The 16,149-nt window shown below is 62.9% G+C and overlaps 2 protein-coding genes across 7 annotated transcripts in view; one reads left to right on the plus strand and one right to left on the minus strand.

Moving 5' to 3' along the window:
- The window catches only part of Tjp3 (tight junction protein 3), a 23,315-nt gene extending 18,732 nt beyond the window's left edge, over positions 1-4,583 (minus strand). The window contains exon 1 of the mRNA XM_027952493.2: positions 4,533-4,583. Coding sequence (XP_027808294.2) covers positions 4,533-4,547 — 15 coding nt within the window. The 5' untranslated portion in view covers positions 4,548-4,583. The remainder of the gene's footprint in view (positions 1-4,532) is intronic.
- Positions 4,584-8,221: 3,638 nt separating this feature from the next.
- Positions 8,222-16,149, plus strand: part of Pip5k1c (phosphatidylinositol-4-phosphate 5-kinase type 1 gamma) — a 37,112-nt gene continuing 29,184 nt past the window's right edge. For 5 of the 6 annotated variants that reach the window (XR_011705153.1, XM_027952579.2, XM_027952576.2 and 2 more), the window contains exon 1: positions 8,222-8,407. Coding sequence is in view for 5 of the 6 variants with exons in the window: in XM_027952579.2 (XP_027808380.2) it covers positions 8,314-8,407 (94 nt within the window). In the remaining variant the exon portion in view is untranslated. Of the gene's footprint in view, positions 8,408-12,249; positions 12,351-16,149 lie in introns of those variants that run through there. The other variant, XM_071603938.1, reaches the window with a different exon arrangement.

Here is a 16,149-nt window from a genome sequence, read left to right on the forward strand (position 1 = left end):
GCAGCGCTGACCTGACTCACAGTCCCTGCTCCCAGCCCCGGGGGGCCACCTGCCGATCCCCCAGGACCCCGCCCCGTCCTCATGCACTCCAGGGCCACGCCTGACTCTGTCCTTGTAAGTGCACTGCTCAGAGTCTTAGATGGCTCCCCAAGGCTATGTATTCATTTATGGAGCACCTACTGCATACCAAACCCCATCCCGTGGTGAGGCCTGCACGGGCTGGGAAGAGATGCTGAAGAGAGAGCCCCCGCCCAGGACGCACGGTCCGCGAGCTGGGCTCCTGCTCAGGAGCGCCCTGCGGCTCCCCGGTGTGCCCTCGAGGGTCAGCATGGAGTGCCCGCCAGTCCAGCCCTGGGCCCCTCTGGTCATCTGTGCTTCTCCTTGCCTTTGAACCACTTTAGAACCTGGTAAATGGCTGCAAATGGCGGAGAGGTTCCAATGCAAATGACTTTGTCCTGGGGAGACTGCAGCTGATCATCCAAGTGGCCTTGACCAGGCTTGCTCTGTCTGTGGGCCCAGGTCACCCCCATGGCAGTGTGTGTGTGACGCGGGATCAGCCTGTGACCCCCGGCTCCCTGTGGATGGGTGACTTCAGAGCACTCCAGGTGCCACCTGCTCAGCCTTCACCTTCTTGTTTATGGGATGAACCCAGGGCCCTGCTGGGAGCTGCCCCAGCCCAACCCTTGACGTTTCAGAAAAGAGGCTGACCAGGAGGCCAGTGGCTCCACCCTGGCACCACCCAAGGGTGTCCCCAGTCCCCTCCCTGCCCCGTCACTCTGCCCCCCGTCTGTTTTGTTATCTAAGTTCTTTTGGGCAGTGGTGCCGGGGACTGAACCCAGGTCCCCTCACCCCTGAGCCACACCCCAGCCCTATTTTGTATTTTACTTAGAGACAGCGTCTCCCCGAGCTGCTCAGGGCCTCAGAGTCGCTGAGGCTGGCTTGGAACTCCATCCTCCTGCCTCGGCCTCCCGAGCCGCTGGGACGACAGGTGTGGCCACCCCACTGCGCTCCCCATCTTAACCCTCCCTGCCCTTCCTCATCACGCTGGGCGTCTGCCGCCATCAGCACATGCCAAAGTCTCTCCAGAATCTGCCTCCCCCTGGACCAGCCCAGTCCATCCACCTGGTGCCCGTTCCGGCCCTCACTCACAGCCTGTCCTCCCCACAGCAGCCACTGGAGGGCGCGAAGGAGCACCTGACTCAGAGCCCTCCGGTATCCTCTCTGGCTCCCACCTCCCTCTAGGTCAAAGCCAAGTCCTCCCTTGGCCCCCAAGGCCCTGCACAACCTGCCCCAGGCCCTCTCTGCCTCCCCTCCTCCCTCTGTTCTAGCCACACGGGCTCCTTCCTTACTGTGCCCACCAGATGCCAGACTTGGTCCTGCCCCTGGGCCTCTGCACACTGGTGCCCTCTGCCTGGGCCTGGGTTTGGCCGACTATTCAGGTTCTTTGAGTCTGTGCACAGATGCCAGCTGCTCAGTGAGTGCCTTCACCTTTCTATATAAAATTGCAGGGCGGGTGGGGTTCGGTGGGGCAGTGCTTGCATGAAGGCCTGGTTCCGGCTCCAGCTCCGTGAAAATACAGTAAAATAGGATCCCCTACCCCTGACGCCGTTTGTGGCACAATTTCTTTACTGGTTTTGTTTCTGTCTTCTCCCTCAAGACATCAGCCCCACAGGAGCAGGGGTCTTGACTGTCTCATTCACTGCTGTACCCCAATAGTCACGAACTGCGCACCTGGCATACAGTAAGTGCTCAATTAATGCCAATTCACTGCAAGGCAGTCCTGCCCCAGCCATGCCTCCCACTGACCTCGGCCATTCCAAAGGGTGTCAGGCTGCACCCTGAGCAAACACTGCTCCCTGGCGCCTGGCCAGGCTGAAGAGGAAGGACAGGAGCCCAGACTCCCTGCTGTGGACTTTCCCCAGGACTCAGAGCCAGGCGGAAGTGCTGGGCCCAGCAGGCGGGACTTTGTCAAGATGTTGAGCATGGGGCATTGGTTGGGGGACAGGGCCAGCCTCCAGACCACCCCCCTTCTGCATTTGGGCTCTTGTCTGCATGACAATCCTACTTTACTGTGCAGCCCTGGGTAAGTGGCTGCCCTCTCTGAGCCTGGATTCATCTCTGTAAAATGGGGTATCAGATGGAGCTGTGGGACTGGCCTTGCGTTCTGAGTTCCGAGCTGTGGTAGGATGGCTCCCTTGGAGCCCTGCATGCCCTGGCACCTGCTACTGCTCTGCTCGAGGCCAGGGAGGAGAGGGGCCAAGGCAAAGCTCTGAGAGGCTGGGATTCGTCCACCCCCCCAGGCTCTGACCCAGGGCTCAGGCATCCGTTCACCTCCTGGCCACAGGGCCCTGGGCCACCCCCCGCGCCAGGCCCGCTCTGTGTCCCAGGCCACGGTCCTGGCCCCTCCCACCCCAGAGGCCTCCTTGGGCCTGGACAGAGCCGCGAGGTGCAACCGGACACTGGCCTCTCTGGGACGCTATCTTTGTTCTCCCATTTAGGAGCAAATGACCCAGAAAAAACATTCCTGTCCCCTCCCGACCTGGGGGTCCTCACCTTCCATTTTCTGCTGCCCCTGTCCACTGCCCACTGCGTGGGGTCCCACACCAGCCCACTCCCCAGCCCCTGAGGTCCCCACGGTGGGCCACCAGGGTCAGGAAGCACCGGGAGGCTGGGCCAGGTGGCAGGCGCCTGCCACCCTGCGCTGGTCTGGGGTAGGGAGGGAGGGCCAGCCTAGTGGGCCTGAGGACCATCCCTCCTCAGTTTGGGGGATGGAGGGAGTCCCACAGTGTCCCCTCGCTGCCTTCGCCCCAGCACCTCCTGGGCCAACAATGACCCTTTTAAGGCTCCCTGTGCGCTGGGCCGGCTGCCAGGGCAGACAATCCCTCGGAAACTGTGTCAGGCCCGGGGAGGGGCAGCCACGCTCTGGGGAGCCGGGGCAGCGGGGTCCCAGGCCGCGGGGCATGGGGAGCCGGACAACGTTGGATGCCGCAGAGCAGGTGGGGACTTACCTGTCTGGCAGCTGGCGGGACCCTGGAGGTGCCCACCTGGACGGCCTGGGGCGGGAGTGGAGCCGGCGGCTGGGCCCCGCCTCTCGCCGGACTGGTCCTCCCGCGGGCAGCTGAAGGCGGGCAGGTGCCTGGCAGGGCGAGCCCAGCCGGCGAGTGGGCAGGTGTGGGTGCCAGGGAGGACCCAGCGGCTGGCTGGGTGTGTGCCTCTGTCGCAAGGGGCTCCCACGTGGGAGCCGCCCGGCCTTAACCCCTGCTGGCCCGGGCGGGGACACCCAGCCCTACCTGTGCCTGGGCCCGGCGCATTCAAGGCCCGCGGACCGCGCGATCGCCCTGCGCTCCCACCGTGGGTCCCCGGGCAGTCTCCACTCACCCCAACGCTGGCGCCCGCTTCCCGGGTGCCTCGGGGACAGCGAGCAGCGCCCCCTGCCCAGGCCTGGACCCTGTCGGGGCTCGTCCCAGGACCGAGGAGAGAGCTGAGTGCGAAGCGCAGGGGACGGAGGCTGTGGCTCGGGACTTCGGCCGCTGCCGGCATTGCCCACGGGTCCCTGCCGAAACTCCAGGCTCCGCGGAGCCTGCGGCGAGACTCGGGCTGCTTCTCACATGTTAAAAAGGTGGGTCAGCCATTCAGACCGGCTGTCCTTACAGCTCTTTCAGATGACCCGACTGTGCTTTGCACAAGCTTGGGAAGCCACCTGGTGGCCACGCCTGTGATCCCAGCCACTCGGGAGGCTGAGGCAGGAGGATCGCTAGTTCAAGGTCAGCCTCGGCAAAATAAAAGAAGCTGGGAGTGTAGCTCAGTGGTTAAGCACACCTGCGTTCAATCCCCCGGTGCAAGGAAACCAAACCAAACCACCGTGAGCTTGGAGTCCATGTTTGCTCTCTATCCTGTTGTCATTTCTTGTCCCCGATTTCCTCGGGTTCGAGCGTTCACATGAACATCATATGTACACAGGAATATGCACACATAGACATACGTGATCTGGCACTAGAGATGGAACCCGGGGGTGCTCCACCACTGAGCCACATCACCAGCCCTTGTTATTTTCTATTTAGAGACACGGCCTCACGAAGTTGCTGAGGCTGGCCTGGAGCTGCCATCCTCCCTCCTGAGCCTCCTCAGCCCTGGGATGACGAAGGTGCGCGCCGGATGCGTGGAGACGTACCTACGCATATCCACTCTAACGCTCCATCTCTTTCTCTAGTCACTTGTGGATTTACCAGTTTTGCTTTTCTGCGTGGCGTGCTGGGGTGGAGCCCAGGGCCGCATGCGCGCTAGGCCAGCGCGGTGTCCTGAGAAGCACCCTGGTCCCCCCATCGACCCTACTCTGTCGGCGCTCAGCCTTTGAGCCGGCCTCACGCCTCCTGGTTCGCCTGCTGGCCATCTTCAAGGTCGGGGATTTTGTCTGGCTGAACCCTGGCATCCCCTGTGGTCCAGAGCGCAGCAGGGTACACAGTAGGTGCTTGATACATTTGGGGCTGGAGGGCAGATGGATCGCAGCCAAGGGGAGCGGGGCGGGGACCTACCTGTGCTGACGTCATAGGCGCCGTGGCCACCAGGGGGCGCTGGAAACCCGGCCACTACCCGCCGGGCAGCCTCAGTTTTCCAACCCTGCAAAATGGGCAGGGAGTGGACATGGATCGCCGGGGCCAAGAGCGCTGCTGCCCGGGACCCGGCCCCGCTCACCACCCGCTGCCTACCCGCTCTGTCCCTCCGCCCCAGCGCCAAAGTCATAAAGCTTCTTATTTTCATCGAAGGCGCACACACCGCGTTTCAAAGCGCGGAGCCGTCTCTGTCCTGCTGAGAACATGGACAGCCCTTGCCTCCCGCGGTTCCCCCACGGGCCCCTCCTTGACCTTTCTGACAGATTATTTTGACATTCACTTCCGTGTCTCAATCACGACTTTTATGCCACTTGTTGATTTTCCAGTTTTGCTTTTTGGTGGTTTTTCCAAGTTGCTTCCTGTTCTTACTGGCGTCGTACCTAACCTTGCCCTTCCTGAACTGCCGGGGCCGGCGGATGGATCTCCGAGTTGCCCTGGCACCTGAGTTGCCGAGCAGCCTCATGAGCTCACACTGTGCCCTCCCACTGATGCCTGGGCAGGTGCATCGGGTGGTCCAGGTGGGCCAGGCGGCCTCCAGGGCCCGCACTTAGACGAGTCTCCTCTGGACAGCTCAGGTGTCCCTGCTGTTCACGACAGGGGTCAAGGGAGCTGGCAGGTGTAGGATGCACCACGTGGCCACTGGTAAGGGAGCAGCTGGGGGCCTGGAGCCCTCCTAGGGCGCACAGCTGTCCCCACAGAACTTTCTCTTCTTCCCACACTGAACTTCTGTCCCTTCAACACTAGCCGATCCCCTCCCAGCCCCTGGCTCTCACTCTGCTGCTTCCTGTCTCTGTGGACCTGAGGACTCCAGGGACCGGCTGTGGGTGGACCCTGCAGTGTGTGCCCCTTTGTGCCCGGCTCTTGTCACTGAGCACTGTGTCCTCAGGGCACCTTGTGGCCGGTGTCAGAATTTCTTCCCTTTTCGGGGTTGAGGGTGTGGGTGGGCCACACTGTGTGGACCAGTCTGACGCCTGACACTGTGCCTGTCCCCTTTGGGTGGACTCCCTTCTAGCTGGGCACAGCTAATGGGGGCCCCTTTGCCCTCCCTGGGGCCTTGGCCATTTCTTCCCTTTCTTGATCTGCCTCCTGGGCCCACGCACAGCCTTGCCGCCGCATCCTTGGGGCCGAGGTCTGACAACCACCTGCCCGGCTTCCTGGTTCCCCTCGGTCCATCCCCAGGCCCCACAGCCCAGGCCCCTCCCTCGCGCTGCCTGAGAGAGGCGGTCCAGGCCTCTGAATCAGGCCGCTCCTCACTAGCAGGGGCCACGCTGCCCCCAGCGGAGAAGGTTAATGAACAGAACTATTAATAGCAGCTTATTAACAGCCAGACCAGGACCTCAGGATTCCTGACCGCGGAGCCTCCGTAGCAAACCCATCATGGTGCTTCAGCAGCGGGACCCCTGTCCCCGTGTGCCACCTGCAGGACCCACCGGAGCACCATTCTTGCGGAGCCACTGGCAGGGCGTGGTGTGGGACGGAACCAGGGCCTGGTGTGTGAGCAAGCGCTCACCAGGAGCGGAGCCCAGGTGGCTAGAGGCCTGAGGGCCCCTGTCGTGCACATGCAGGAGAGGACCAGGACGGTGCCTAGGTCACCTAGGTGTCAGGCTGCCAGGAGCGTGGAAGTGAGGGACATGGAGACCTGGAACCGCAGAGAGCCAGTCCCTGGCTTCAGGAGGCCCCCACGCAGACCTCTGAGCCTGGAGTGGACATCACCGCTCACGCCTTAGTCTATTTTTAATATTTATGTCTCCGTTGTAGGTGGGCACAACATCTTTTTATTTTTTTATTTTTATGCGGTGCTGAGGATCGCACCCAGGGCCCCACACACGCGAGGCGAGCGCTCTACCGCTGAGCCCAGCCCAGCCCCGCAACTTAGCATTTCAAATAATCATGTGGAGTCTGGGTGCCGTGGCGCATCCCTGTGATCCCAGCTACGGTGTGTGGCAGGAGGGTGGCGAGTTCAAGGCCAGCCTCAGCAACTTAGCAAGACTCCATCTCAAAATAAAGAATAAAAAAGGCTGGGAACGTGGCTCAGTGGTAGAGCACTGGCCCAGCGTGTGCACCACCCTAGGTTCCCACCCTCCAGTACCAGAAAATAAAAAGGTGGGAGAGTCATATACATTAACATTTATGTTATAGCAACACACGTTTTGGCTTACTGATGTTAATATTTATATCATATATAATATATATATTATGCTTAATAAAATACAACAAATTGTTAGCATATTACATTTATTGTTGATATTCACAAATAATAAGAATTTACTATGATCATATAGATACAGACGTAAACATTCCAGTATATATGTATATACTTAAGTAATAGTATTTTAAATATTTTTTAGTTGTACATGAACACATACCTTTATTTGTTTATCTTTGTGTGGTGCCGCGGATCCAACCCAGTTCCTCATGCATACCACTCACTGACCACTACCCCTGCCCATCAGTGTATATTTACCTATGTACATTGTGTTTATATGTGAATGTGCTTCTATAACTCACATAAGTTCATATAAATGTAAATGAGTACTAGTACATGAATAATGTAAGTGTATTATACATGATGTACAAATGTAATTCTTTCCTTATATATTTGTTACTCATATAGATACATATTATATTAATAGTATCAATGCATTGATATTATCCTATGTAACCATAATATGCAAATGTAAATACTTATATATTTGTATCACTCATAAAACATAAATGCAAGCATGATATGAGTAAGGTAAACTCATTATTTAATATAATATGCAAATATACACATAGGTAATTTATACTTCCATACTATTTTTAAAAAAATATTCTTATTAGTTATTTTTTTTGGGGGTGAGTGGGTACTGGGGATTGAACTCAGGGGCACTTGACCAGTAGCCACAACCCCAGCCCTATTTTGTATTTCATGTAGACAGGGTGGCACTGAATTGCTTAGCGCCTCGCTTTTGCTGAGGCTGGCTTTGAACCCGAGATCCTCCTGACTCAGCCTCCCAAGCCGCTGGGATCACAGGCGTGCACCCGGCTGTTTTTATTAGTGATCGGTGGACCTTTATTTATTATTTATCTATATGCGGTGCTGACGATCGAACCCAGTGCCTCCCACATGCTGGGCAAGCGCTCTGCCCCTGAGCCTCGACCCCAGCCGTACTTCCATACTATTTCTATATTATTTATCCAAATATAAGTATTTATTCACGCACATGATATACAATTTATGGAATACATTATGTATTTTATGTAATAGGAATATTATGTAATGCAATTGACGGTGTTGAGGAATAATGCAGACCCTTGACTGTCTCATGTACAATACATGAAATAACAGGCAGCGCGAAACGTCCCGGGAACAGTGCGTAACCGAAGTGGCGGAACGATAACGCTGCTGCTGTCGGTTGCGAATGTTACCTGCGGCTCCAGTGCACAGCGCTACCCCTGACCTACCCTGAAGACACCGCGCCGTCCTTCCATCCCTGGACACGCGGGGGCGCTCGCGAAGCTTCCGGCCGGGCCCGCAAAGCCCCGCCCCCGAACTCCGATTGGCGGTATGAGCCGCACGTCAGAGCCTGGCCCCGCCCCAGTCCCGCCCCCACGCGGCGGCCCCTCCCTCCGCCCTGGGCCGGCGGCGCTTGTTGTTCAGCGGCGGCGGCCGAGCTCGGCTGCTGCCTCGGGCCTCGCCGCCGCCGGTCCGCACGCGGACATGGAGCTGGAGGTGCCGGACGAGGCGGAGAGTGCCGAGGCGGGGGCCGTGCCCGCGGAGGCGGCCTGGTCGTCGGACAGCGGGGCGACGTCAGGTAACGGTGCGGCCGGCGGCGCCCCCCTCAGCGCGAATGGGCCGGCCCGCCGCCCCCCCCGCCGCGGCGCAGTGGGCCCTCCCGGGCGCGGAGGGGCGCGGGGACCCGCGGCCGGCGCGCCGGAGCATTCCACTCGCGGGCGCGCGCGGGGGGCGCCGGGACGCCCCACGCCAGGCCCGGGGGACGCGCCGCGCGGGCCGCGAGGCTGCAGCGCCCCGCCCGCTCTGGGGTCCCTGGAGGGACAGCCGGTCTGGGGGCGGGAGTGGGTGCGGGGCCCGGTCTGGGGCCTGTGGGTGGAGGGAGCCCCTTTTGGAGTTATGAGGGGAAGAGGGGTCCTCGCGCCTGCCGGGACCGGGTCTGGGAAGAGGGTGGGCGAGCTGCCTCCTGCCGAGGGCGCAGAGGGGTCGGCCTCCCCCCTCTTGTGGGCGAGGGGCTGCTCCGGGTGTGCGGGATGCTGGGGCACCCCCATGCTAGTGGGCGCCTTGCCTCCAAGGCGCTTCAGGGCTAGCGGTGACATTGCCCCAGATGCCACCCCCCGGCCCGGAGCCACCAGTTTGGGCTGCCCTTCTTGCGATTGTCACCTTTTGGGCCTTCCCCCACAAGCAGTCACCCTGTGGCCGAGGGGGTGGAGGTGGACCTTTGCTTTGGGGCAGCCTCCTGGTCCTGTCATTCCTCCTTCTGGAAGTCTCCAGACCTGGGTGCCGGCAATGGCTGTCCCTTCCCTTCCTGGCCTCAGCTTACTTCCCTGTGAAACAGGGGCTCTAGGGGGACTGTGTTTTGAGGTGCAGTCCGTGTCGGGGCAAGTGCAGTGAGGCGCCCTGGCCCTGTCCGTCTCCCCGGCACCTGCTGTGCAGGCCATGGCTTCCTTGTGCCTGGGCCTGGGCTGCGTCTCGCGGGGCGGTGTGCAGAGCCCAGAGAACGGAAGGTTCCTTCTCCGTGAGGTCACAAGCTCCCACATAGGAAGTTACCGGATTTGCAGAACCCTGCCCCCCCCCCCCTCGCAGGCGGCCCTGGCCGAGGGTGGTGGTGTCTGCAGACACCCACGGGCATCCGAGCCCCTGCTTCCACCAGCCCGAGCTTCCTTGGCAGGAAGGCGAGGTGGTGCTGTGCTGCCAGGGCAGGCGCGAGGGCGAGGGCGCCGCAGCCCCCGCTGCAGGTCTGAGGCTGCCCGTGCCCGCTGCAGGCCCCCGCTTCCTTCCCCACTGCCATCTGGAGCTGCCTGCTAGGTGACCCCATTTAGCCCCAGGAGCCACTCGCCCTCCTTCTTTGCTGTCACCTGGTGGCCCGGTCAGCACCAGGCGTGGAGGCGGAAGCCTGCGGGGCAGTGGGTCCCAGCTGGGTCCCTTCTCAACCCGCCCAACTCCTGCTTGGGCATCAGCCCTCTGCTTGGGCAGCTCAGGGACACAGCAGCCTCAGACCCACTGACCACAAGAAAGCCTCGCAGCAGACATCTGCCTTATCAGGGACTCTGTGATCTGATTGGGGACAGAGAGTGGCTGATCTGAGCAGGGAGCTGGGCGATAAGGAGTGGCCTGCCCTCCTGTCCCAGAAATTCACAGAAACACAACCCACCAGTGCCAGCTGGGCCCGGGCTCCACACTGCTGCCCCTGGGAACCCCTTCTGCCCACCTGGGCGTGGTGACAGTCCACGCCCCTTCTTGCTGCCCTGTGAGCATGCACATAAGTGGACACCCGTGAGTGGTCATGCCGCAGCGGCCCCTCCTCCCCACCAGGCTGCCTCCTGCCAGTGCCTCCGCCCGGCACCATGGCATTTGGGGCTGGAACTTTTTTATTTTAAGGGGCTGAGCAGCGTCCCTGGTCTCCTCCATACTAGGGGCTCTCCAGCCGTGACAGCCACGTGTCCAGACGCCGTGCAGCCTGTCCTGTAGGGTCCCCACGAGGACCGCTGCGCCTCGTCTTGTGACTCGTTGCTTCCCATCTGTAGCATCTGGGCCTCCTGCCTGGTGTCTATCCCCGGGAGGAAGCCCAGAGCAGTCCTGCTGGGTGACACTTCCAGCCCGGCCCTCCATTGCTGTGTGACTTCACCTCTGCGCCTGGTGTCTGGGCGGGATGTGGGGTGGGGACCGCACTGTCTGTACCCATTGCTGCCTGCCAAGGCTTCTGCATTTGGGGCTTCGTCCAACCCCTGCCGGGGCCTGTCCTGGTGGGTTGGCTGCTGCAGCAGGGTCACCTGTGTGTCCCTGAACATGGGCCTGTGACTGGTGCTTAGTGCTGGCACTTGGTGTCCCAGCCATTTGGTGTCTGGGTCAAGGGCAGGAAGACTGAAGAGGCACTCAGGGCTTCCCGGGGGCCCACCGTGGCGGTTTCGGCCAGTCTGACGGTGGGTGAAACGCTTCTCGCTGGTGCTTAGAATCTGGGCACTCTGAGGGTTCCTGGCTCCTGATGCCCAGCCTGGAACAGGCTGCCCGGCTGGCCTATGGCAGTCACTGTGGCCACCAGGCACATGGGGGCTGTCCGGGGTGCCTAGTTCACGGCAGGGCTCCTGGGACTGGAGGCTTGGGGGACACCGCGGGGCCTGCCCGTGGGCTTGGCCTGAGCTATGGTCTGGGGGTTCCTGAGCCATCCCCTGCTACCCTGTCTCCTGTGGCCGCAGAAGAGTGGCCTCATCCCTGCCCCACCCCCACATCTAATCTGGTGACGAATTATGTCAGCTTTGCCTTCCAAACCAGGGCAGGGTCTGCCCACAGCTCCGGCACCTCGGCCTCCACCAGTCTGTACCAGCGCCCCGGCTCCACCCCCGCTTCCTGCCTCTTCCTCAAGACCCCTGAGGACTGGCCCAGGTCCTGCCTCCCCTGCCCACAGCCCTGCATGCGCCCGATCACTCAAGGTCAAAGGCCAAGTCCTCCCTGTAGCCCACAGAGCCCTGCATGACCACCTGCCCCATCCCCTCCCTGCTCCCGCCACGTGGGCTGCTCCTCCAGCTCACCAGGCTGGATCCTGCCCCAGGGCCTTTGCATGGGCTGCATCCTCTTTCTGGAATGTTCTTTTCCTGGATCCGTGTCATTGCATCCTTAGCTCCTCAAACATTGCTCACTTCTGTCTCTGGCCTCTAGCCCCTCCCTCTGCCCCTGGCCGTGCCCTCCCCACCACAGCACTGTCACCTCCCAGCATGGTTGGCTCTACAGAGCTCCTGTCCCTCAGGAGAGCTCTGGGGCGCTGGCCAGTGGGCAGCACTCCCAGGTGCCTGGCTCTGGAGCGGCCCAGCACCCCACAGGTGGACCGTAGCTCCAGGAGCACCAGGGCGGGCCCCGCGAGGTGGCGGGGTGGCGGGTGGCCTGCAGAGGAGGGCCTGCTCGGAGCCGCGGGCGGGCCTGGGCAGGATGCCCTCAGAGCCTCCTCCGGGAGCGGGCCGCAGGCCTGGGTCCAGGCTGACCTGGGCAGAGAGCTCCCAGGCACCCCTGGCCGCCTCCTGGCCGAGTGACGCGACCCCAGACCCTCTGCCCTGGCATCTCGGCCTCCCCTTGGAGAGGCCCCCCGTGTGGGTGGGGAGTGCCCCCGGGGCGGCTGAGCTCCTTCACGAGCTGTGGCCAGAGGGTCTCCCCCGCTGCCCCTGAGCGTGCAGAGGGCAGCGGGGGAGACGGGGCCAGGGCCAGCGATGCCCCGCCGTGTCCAGGGAAGCTCTGTCCGCGCGGGGCCCGTACAGCCTCCCCCAGAACTGAGCTGAGAGGTGCGACCCGGACACCCGACCCACGAGGCCAGAGGTACCCAGTCTGCGCCCCAATAGGCCACCACCCAGTGGGCAGGAGAAGAGGGGGACGGGGGGGACGGGAGGGCAGGGCAGGAGGTGGCTGGTCTGCCGGCGTGAGGAAGAAGCGGCTGCCGGGGTGCGTGAGTCGGCGGTGGCGGCACAGCTGTGCGAAGGCCCTGTGGCAGGACGAGGGTGACCTGGACAGGATGAAGTCAGTGTGGGGACAGCAGCCAGGTGGGGCCTGGCAGGTAACGGGGCTCTGTTCTGGGGACAGTGAGTGGCCCTGCCAGAGGGCACCGCCTGTGTCTTAGAGGCTCCCTCTGGCCACATGGCAGGAAGGGGTGCAGTGGCAGCAGGGCCCTGGAGGGTTGGGGCTGAGCCCTGGGGTGGCGGCTTGGCTGTGGGCACCCCCAAGGCCAGGGCAGGGGCGCCCTTGTGGGGCGCCAAGGGCCGTGTCGGGGCGCATACCCTCAGTCCTGGCCAGCCCTGGGCCTCTGAGCAGCGGCCTCCCTTTTTTCCTCTCCAAATGAGGCCAGCGGAGCCCGAGGACGCCCTCGGCCAACGGCTGGCCATCAGCCCCCAGAAGCATGCTCCGGGGACCCAGTGCAGTGAGCCCAGAAAGGTCCCTGTGCTCTGGGGGGTGGACGTGCAGATGCGGAGCAGAGGCCTGTGCTGAATGTCACCAGGCGGGTCAGATGGTCTCTGTCAAGAGCAGAGCCTGGTGGCCTGAGCAGCGGATAGCGGGCAGGGCAGGCGGGCCCTGGTCAGGTCCAGCTGGGTGCAGGGTGGGTGCTGACCTGGTTCCTGCGTTTGCTGGGGACCCCTGGCGACCCCCTAGAGCCGCCCCTGCTCGGGGCCAAGACATCGACGTCCTTAGACCCTGGGGATCAAGGGGCAGGGGTGTGTGCTGTCTTGAGCTGCCCAGGCCCCGCCGCTTGCTGTCGCTGCTGCCAGCCCTGGGGTGCGTGGTGACTTCTGGTGTCCCTTCTGGTGACTTCCAGTCTGTTCAGTGGGAATCAGAGGAGGAGCCCGGAGGCATCTTCTCCTTTCTGATGCTCCTGTCTCCTCGGCTCCAGGAGCGGGCAGCCAGAGCTCCCTCACCCCTCCAGCAGTGACCTGTCTCTCAGAGCTGGGGAGGAGGGTCACCGCATGGGGACAGGCCCGCCTGGGTTCCGGGCACCGGGTGGCCCTTCCTGCTTTGCAGCCAAGCAGCTCCTTGTTGATTCCCGGGAGCTCTTTGCATATGGTGCGCCCTGCCATCTGTGGCCGAGCATGGGCAGTGCGCTCCACCTCCTCTCTCGCGGGTGTTGGTTGTCCACGGTGACCAACTTTCCTCGGGGCTTCCTGGGTTTGCCGTCAGGTATGGGAAGCCCTTCCCTGAGCTGGGGTTGTCTCAGGTCTCCTCGAGCTAGTGGCCCCTCTCCCGGGGGTGTCCTGGGGAAGCTGCAGGGGCTGTGCTGACCAGGCCGCTCCTGGTGGCTCTTTGCTGTCCTGGGCCGTGCTCTGGACCGTGGCTGAGGGTCCCCTGGCTGCGTTCTCCAATCCTGCACGTCTGGGCCGTGTCCTGGTGCAGCAGGGCATCTGTGTCCTTCTCGGCCGGGCAGCCGGCCCTCTCCTTGCCTCCTTGGGGCTTGGACGCCCTTCGAAGTGCCGCGTGCTGCGTGGCACTTTCGTGGCTCTGGACGGAGCCCAGGCCTCGTGTGCTCAGTGGGCTCTGCGCTGAGCCGCGTCGCTGGCCCGTGGATTTTCCTTGCCTTAAGGCGGTGGAGGCAGTGGCCAGAGCTGCAGCCAGCACCGGCCGCCTGCGGGGACTCCCCAGCAGCCAGCATCACTGCTGTGTGGGGTTCCGCGAGGCCCGGGGAGTCAGCTGTGCCCGTGGACAGGGCAGTGTGTTTCTCCGGGAGGTGCTGCAGTGTGGAGCTGGACGCTGGGTCAGAGAGCACCGCACAGCGCCCCGCCTCACCCTGCGTGGCGGCCACCCCACACCCTGCAGGCCACCTTGCCTGGGGACTGGACGGCTGAGCTAGGGGCAGCTTCAGTGGCGAGGCCCAGGCGTGGGAGCCTCCCTGAGTGAGCAGGAGGCCGAGCCCCGGCTCCAGGCCTGGGGGCCCAGCTCTGTCCGGCCGCTCTGTCCTGTGGCGGTGCCCAGCGTGTGCGCTGCGCAGGGAAGAGTCTCGGAGCCTGGGAGTGCAGACGGGGCACTGCTTGCCCTCAGGCAGGACCTCATGGCGATGGCCTCCTGTGTCCTCCTGGCAGAAGTGTGAGCCAGAGAGACCTCCCAGGGTAGGATGGAGCCAGAGGGTCTGGGGTCCAGGCCGGGATATTTTGTGTTTTTTTGGTACCAGGATTGAACCCGGGATGCCTCTACCACTGAGCCCCATCCCAGCCCTCTTAGTTTTTATGTAGACAGGGTCTTGCTGAGGCTGGTTTCGAATTCACAATCCTCCTGCCTCAGCCTCCCCATCACTGGGATGACAGGCGTGCGCCCCGGCCTTTTGTTTGGTCCTGGGGTGGAGCCCAGGGGAGCCACCGGGAGCTTCATCCCCAGCCCATTTTGTTTTATTTCTTTATTTTTGAGACAGTGTCCTGCTAAGCTGCAAAGCTGACCTTGAGCTTGCGATCCTCCTGCTTGTGCCTCCTGAGACTCTTATTTTTTTTGCGGGGCGGGGGGGGGGTGGTACTGAGGATTGAACTCAGGGGCACTCAGCCGCTGAGCCACGTCCCAGCCCTATTTTGTATTTTATTTAGAGACAGGGTCCCACTGAGTTGCTTAGCGCCTTGCTGGGGCCTGGGCTGGCTTTGAACTCGCGATCCTCCTGCCTCAGCCTCCCGAGCGGGCGCCACAGCCCCGGCCTCCTGAGAGGTGGTGCTCTCCGGGGAGCTGACTTGTCCCCGTGGTGCACTGATCCCAGCTGAAGGGATACTCGCAGCCCTCGCCACCGCCTGCCAGGCCCCACCTCTGTCTTGCTCTCTGTGCTGGGGACGGCCGCCAGGGCTGTGGGCGCACTGAGGACCCGGCTTCTGGAGCATGAACCCGGGGACTGCTCAGACCCCGCACCACGGCACCGTCCAGGCTGCCAGCCGGGCAGTGAGCTTCCTGGGGACCTGCGCAGGTCCACTGGGAATGGGGCCGATGGCTCCTCGGCCTCTTTGGTCCTCCTGCTGTCCCTGTGGCCACCCATGCTGCTCAGGAGCAAGAGTGGCCTCTGCCCGCGGGCACTGCTGGAGGACAGCCGAGCTCCAGGAGGGGTGCCGGGAGCACCCCACCCCAGGGCCGCTGGAGGGGCATCTGCCTCTGCTCTGCTGAGGACGGGTACGAGAGGTGGCCAGGCCCAGGCCCTGGGACCCTGCCCAGCAGTGCCCTTCCCGGGCCAATGGGGGGGCAGCGGAGCCTGGTGACCGGCTTCCTGTTTACCACTGGAGCCGGTGGGGAAGCACGCGTCCGCCCGCCCTGTGCTGGGGGGAGGGAGGTGTGACCCGTCCTGTCCCCAGGGCCTGCGCCCCCTCCCGGGCGGCCCCTGTGGCTCCCTTCCTGCCTCTGTTCCCAGGACAGCTTGAGGGGAGTCGTCCCTCAGTCTGGCCTGTCGCGCGGGTCCCCACGTCCCTCTTGTGGGCGTGTGGCTGTCCCACACACCTGCTCTGACACCAGGCCCCTCCAGGCCCTGGAGAGCGGGCGTCGGGGTGGGCACCCCCGTGCTCCACCTGCCTGCCGGGACCCCTGAGCAGGTCTCCACTTGCCTGGGCAGTGCCCGGGGGCTGCCCAGCCGCTGGGGAGCTGCCCGTGAGGCCTCAGCAGCCTTCCTGGGGCTGGTGCCTGCGCCCTGGGGACTGCCTGGTGCCTGGTGGTCTAGAGCCCGTGGCCGCCCCGTGGGGCCCTGGCATCCTTCACCGGCCGTGGTGCCCGTGCCCCCTCCCTGGCGTCCTCTGTCGCTCAGGCCAGCGTGGAAGCCGAGGTGGGCAGGGCCCCAGTGCGCTGGACCCCGGGCAAGCAGTGAGCGGCCATCTGAGCCCCCCGCCGCGGCGCTGGCTGGAG

The sequence above is a fragment of the Marmota flaviventris genome, chromosome 1 (assembly GCF_047511675.1).
Source record: "Marmota flaviventris isolate mMarFla1 chromosome 1, mMarFla1.hap1, whole genome shotgun sequence".
Lineage (NCBI taxonomy): Eukaryota > Metazoa > Chordata > Mammalia > Rodentia > Sciuridae > Marmota > Marmota flaviventris.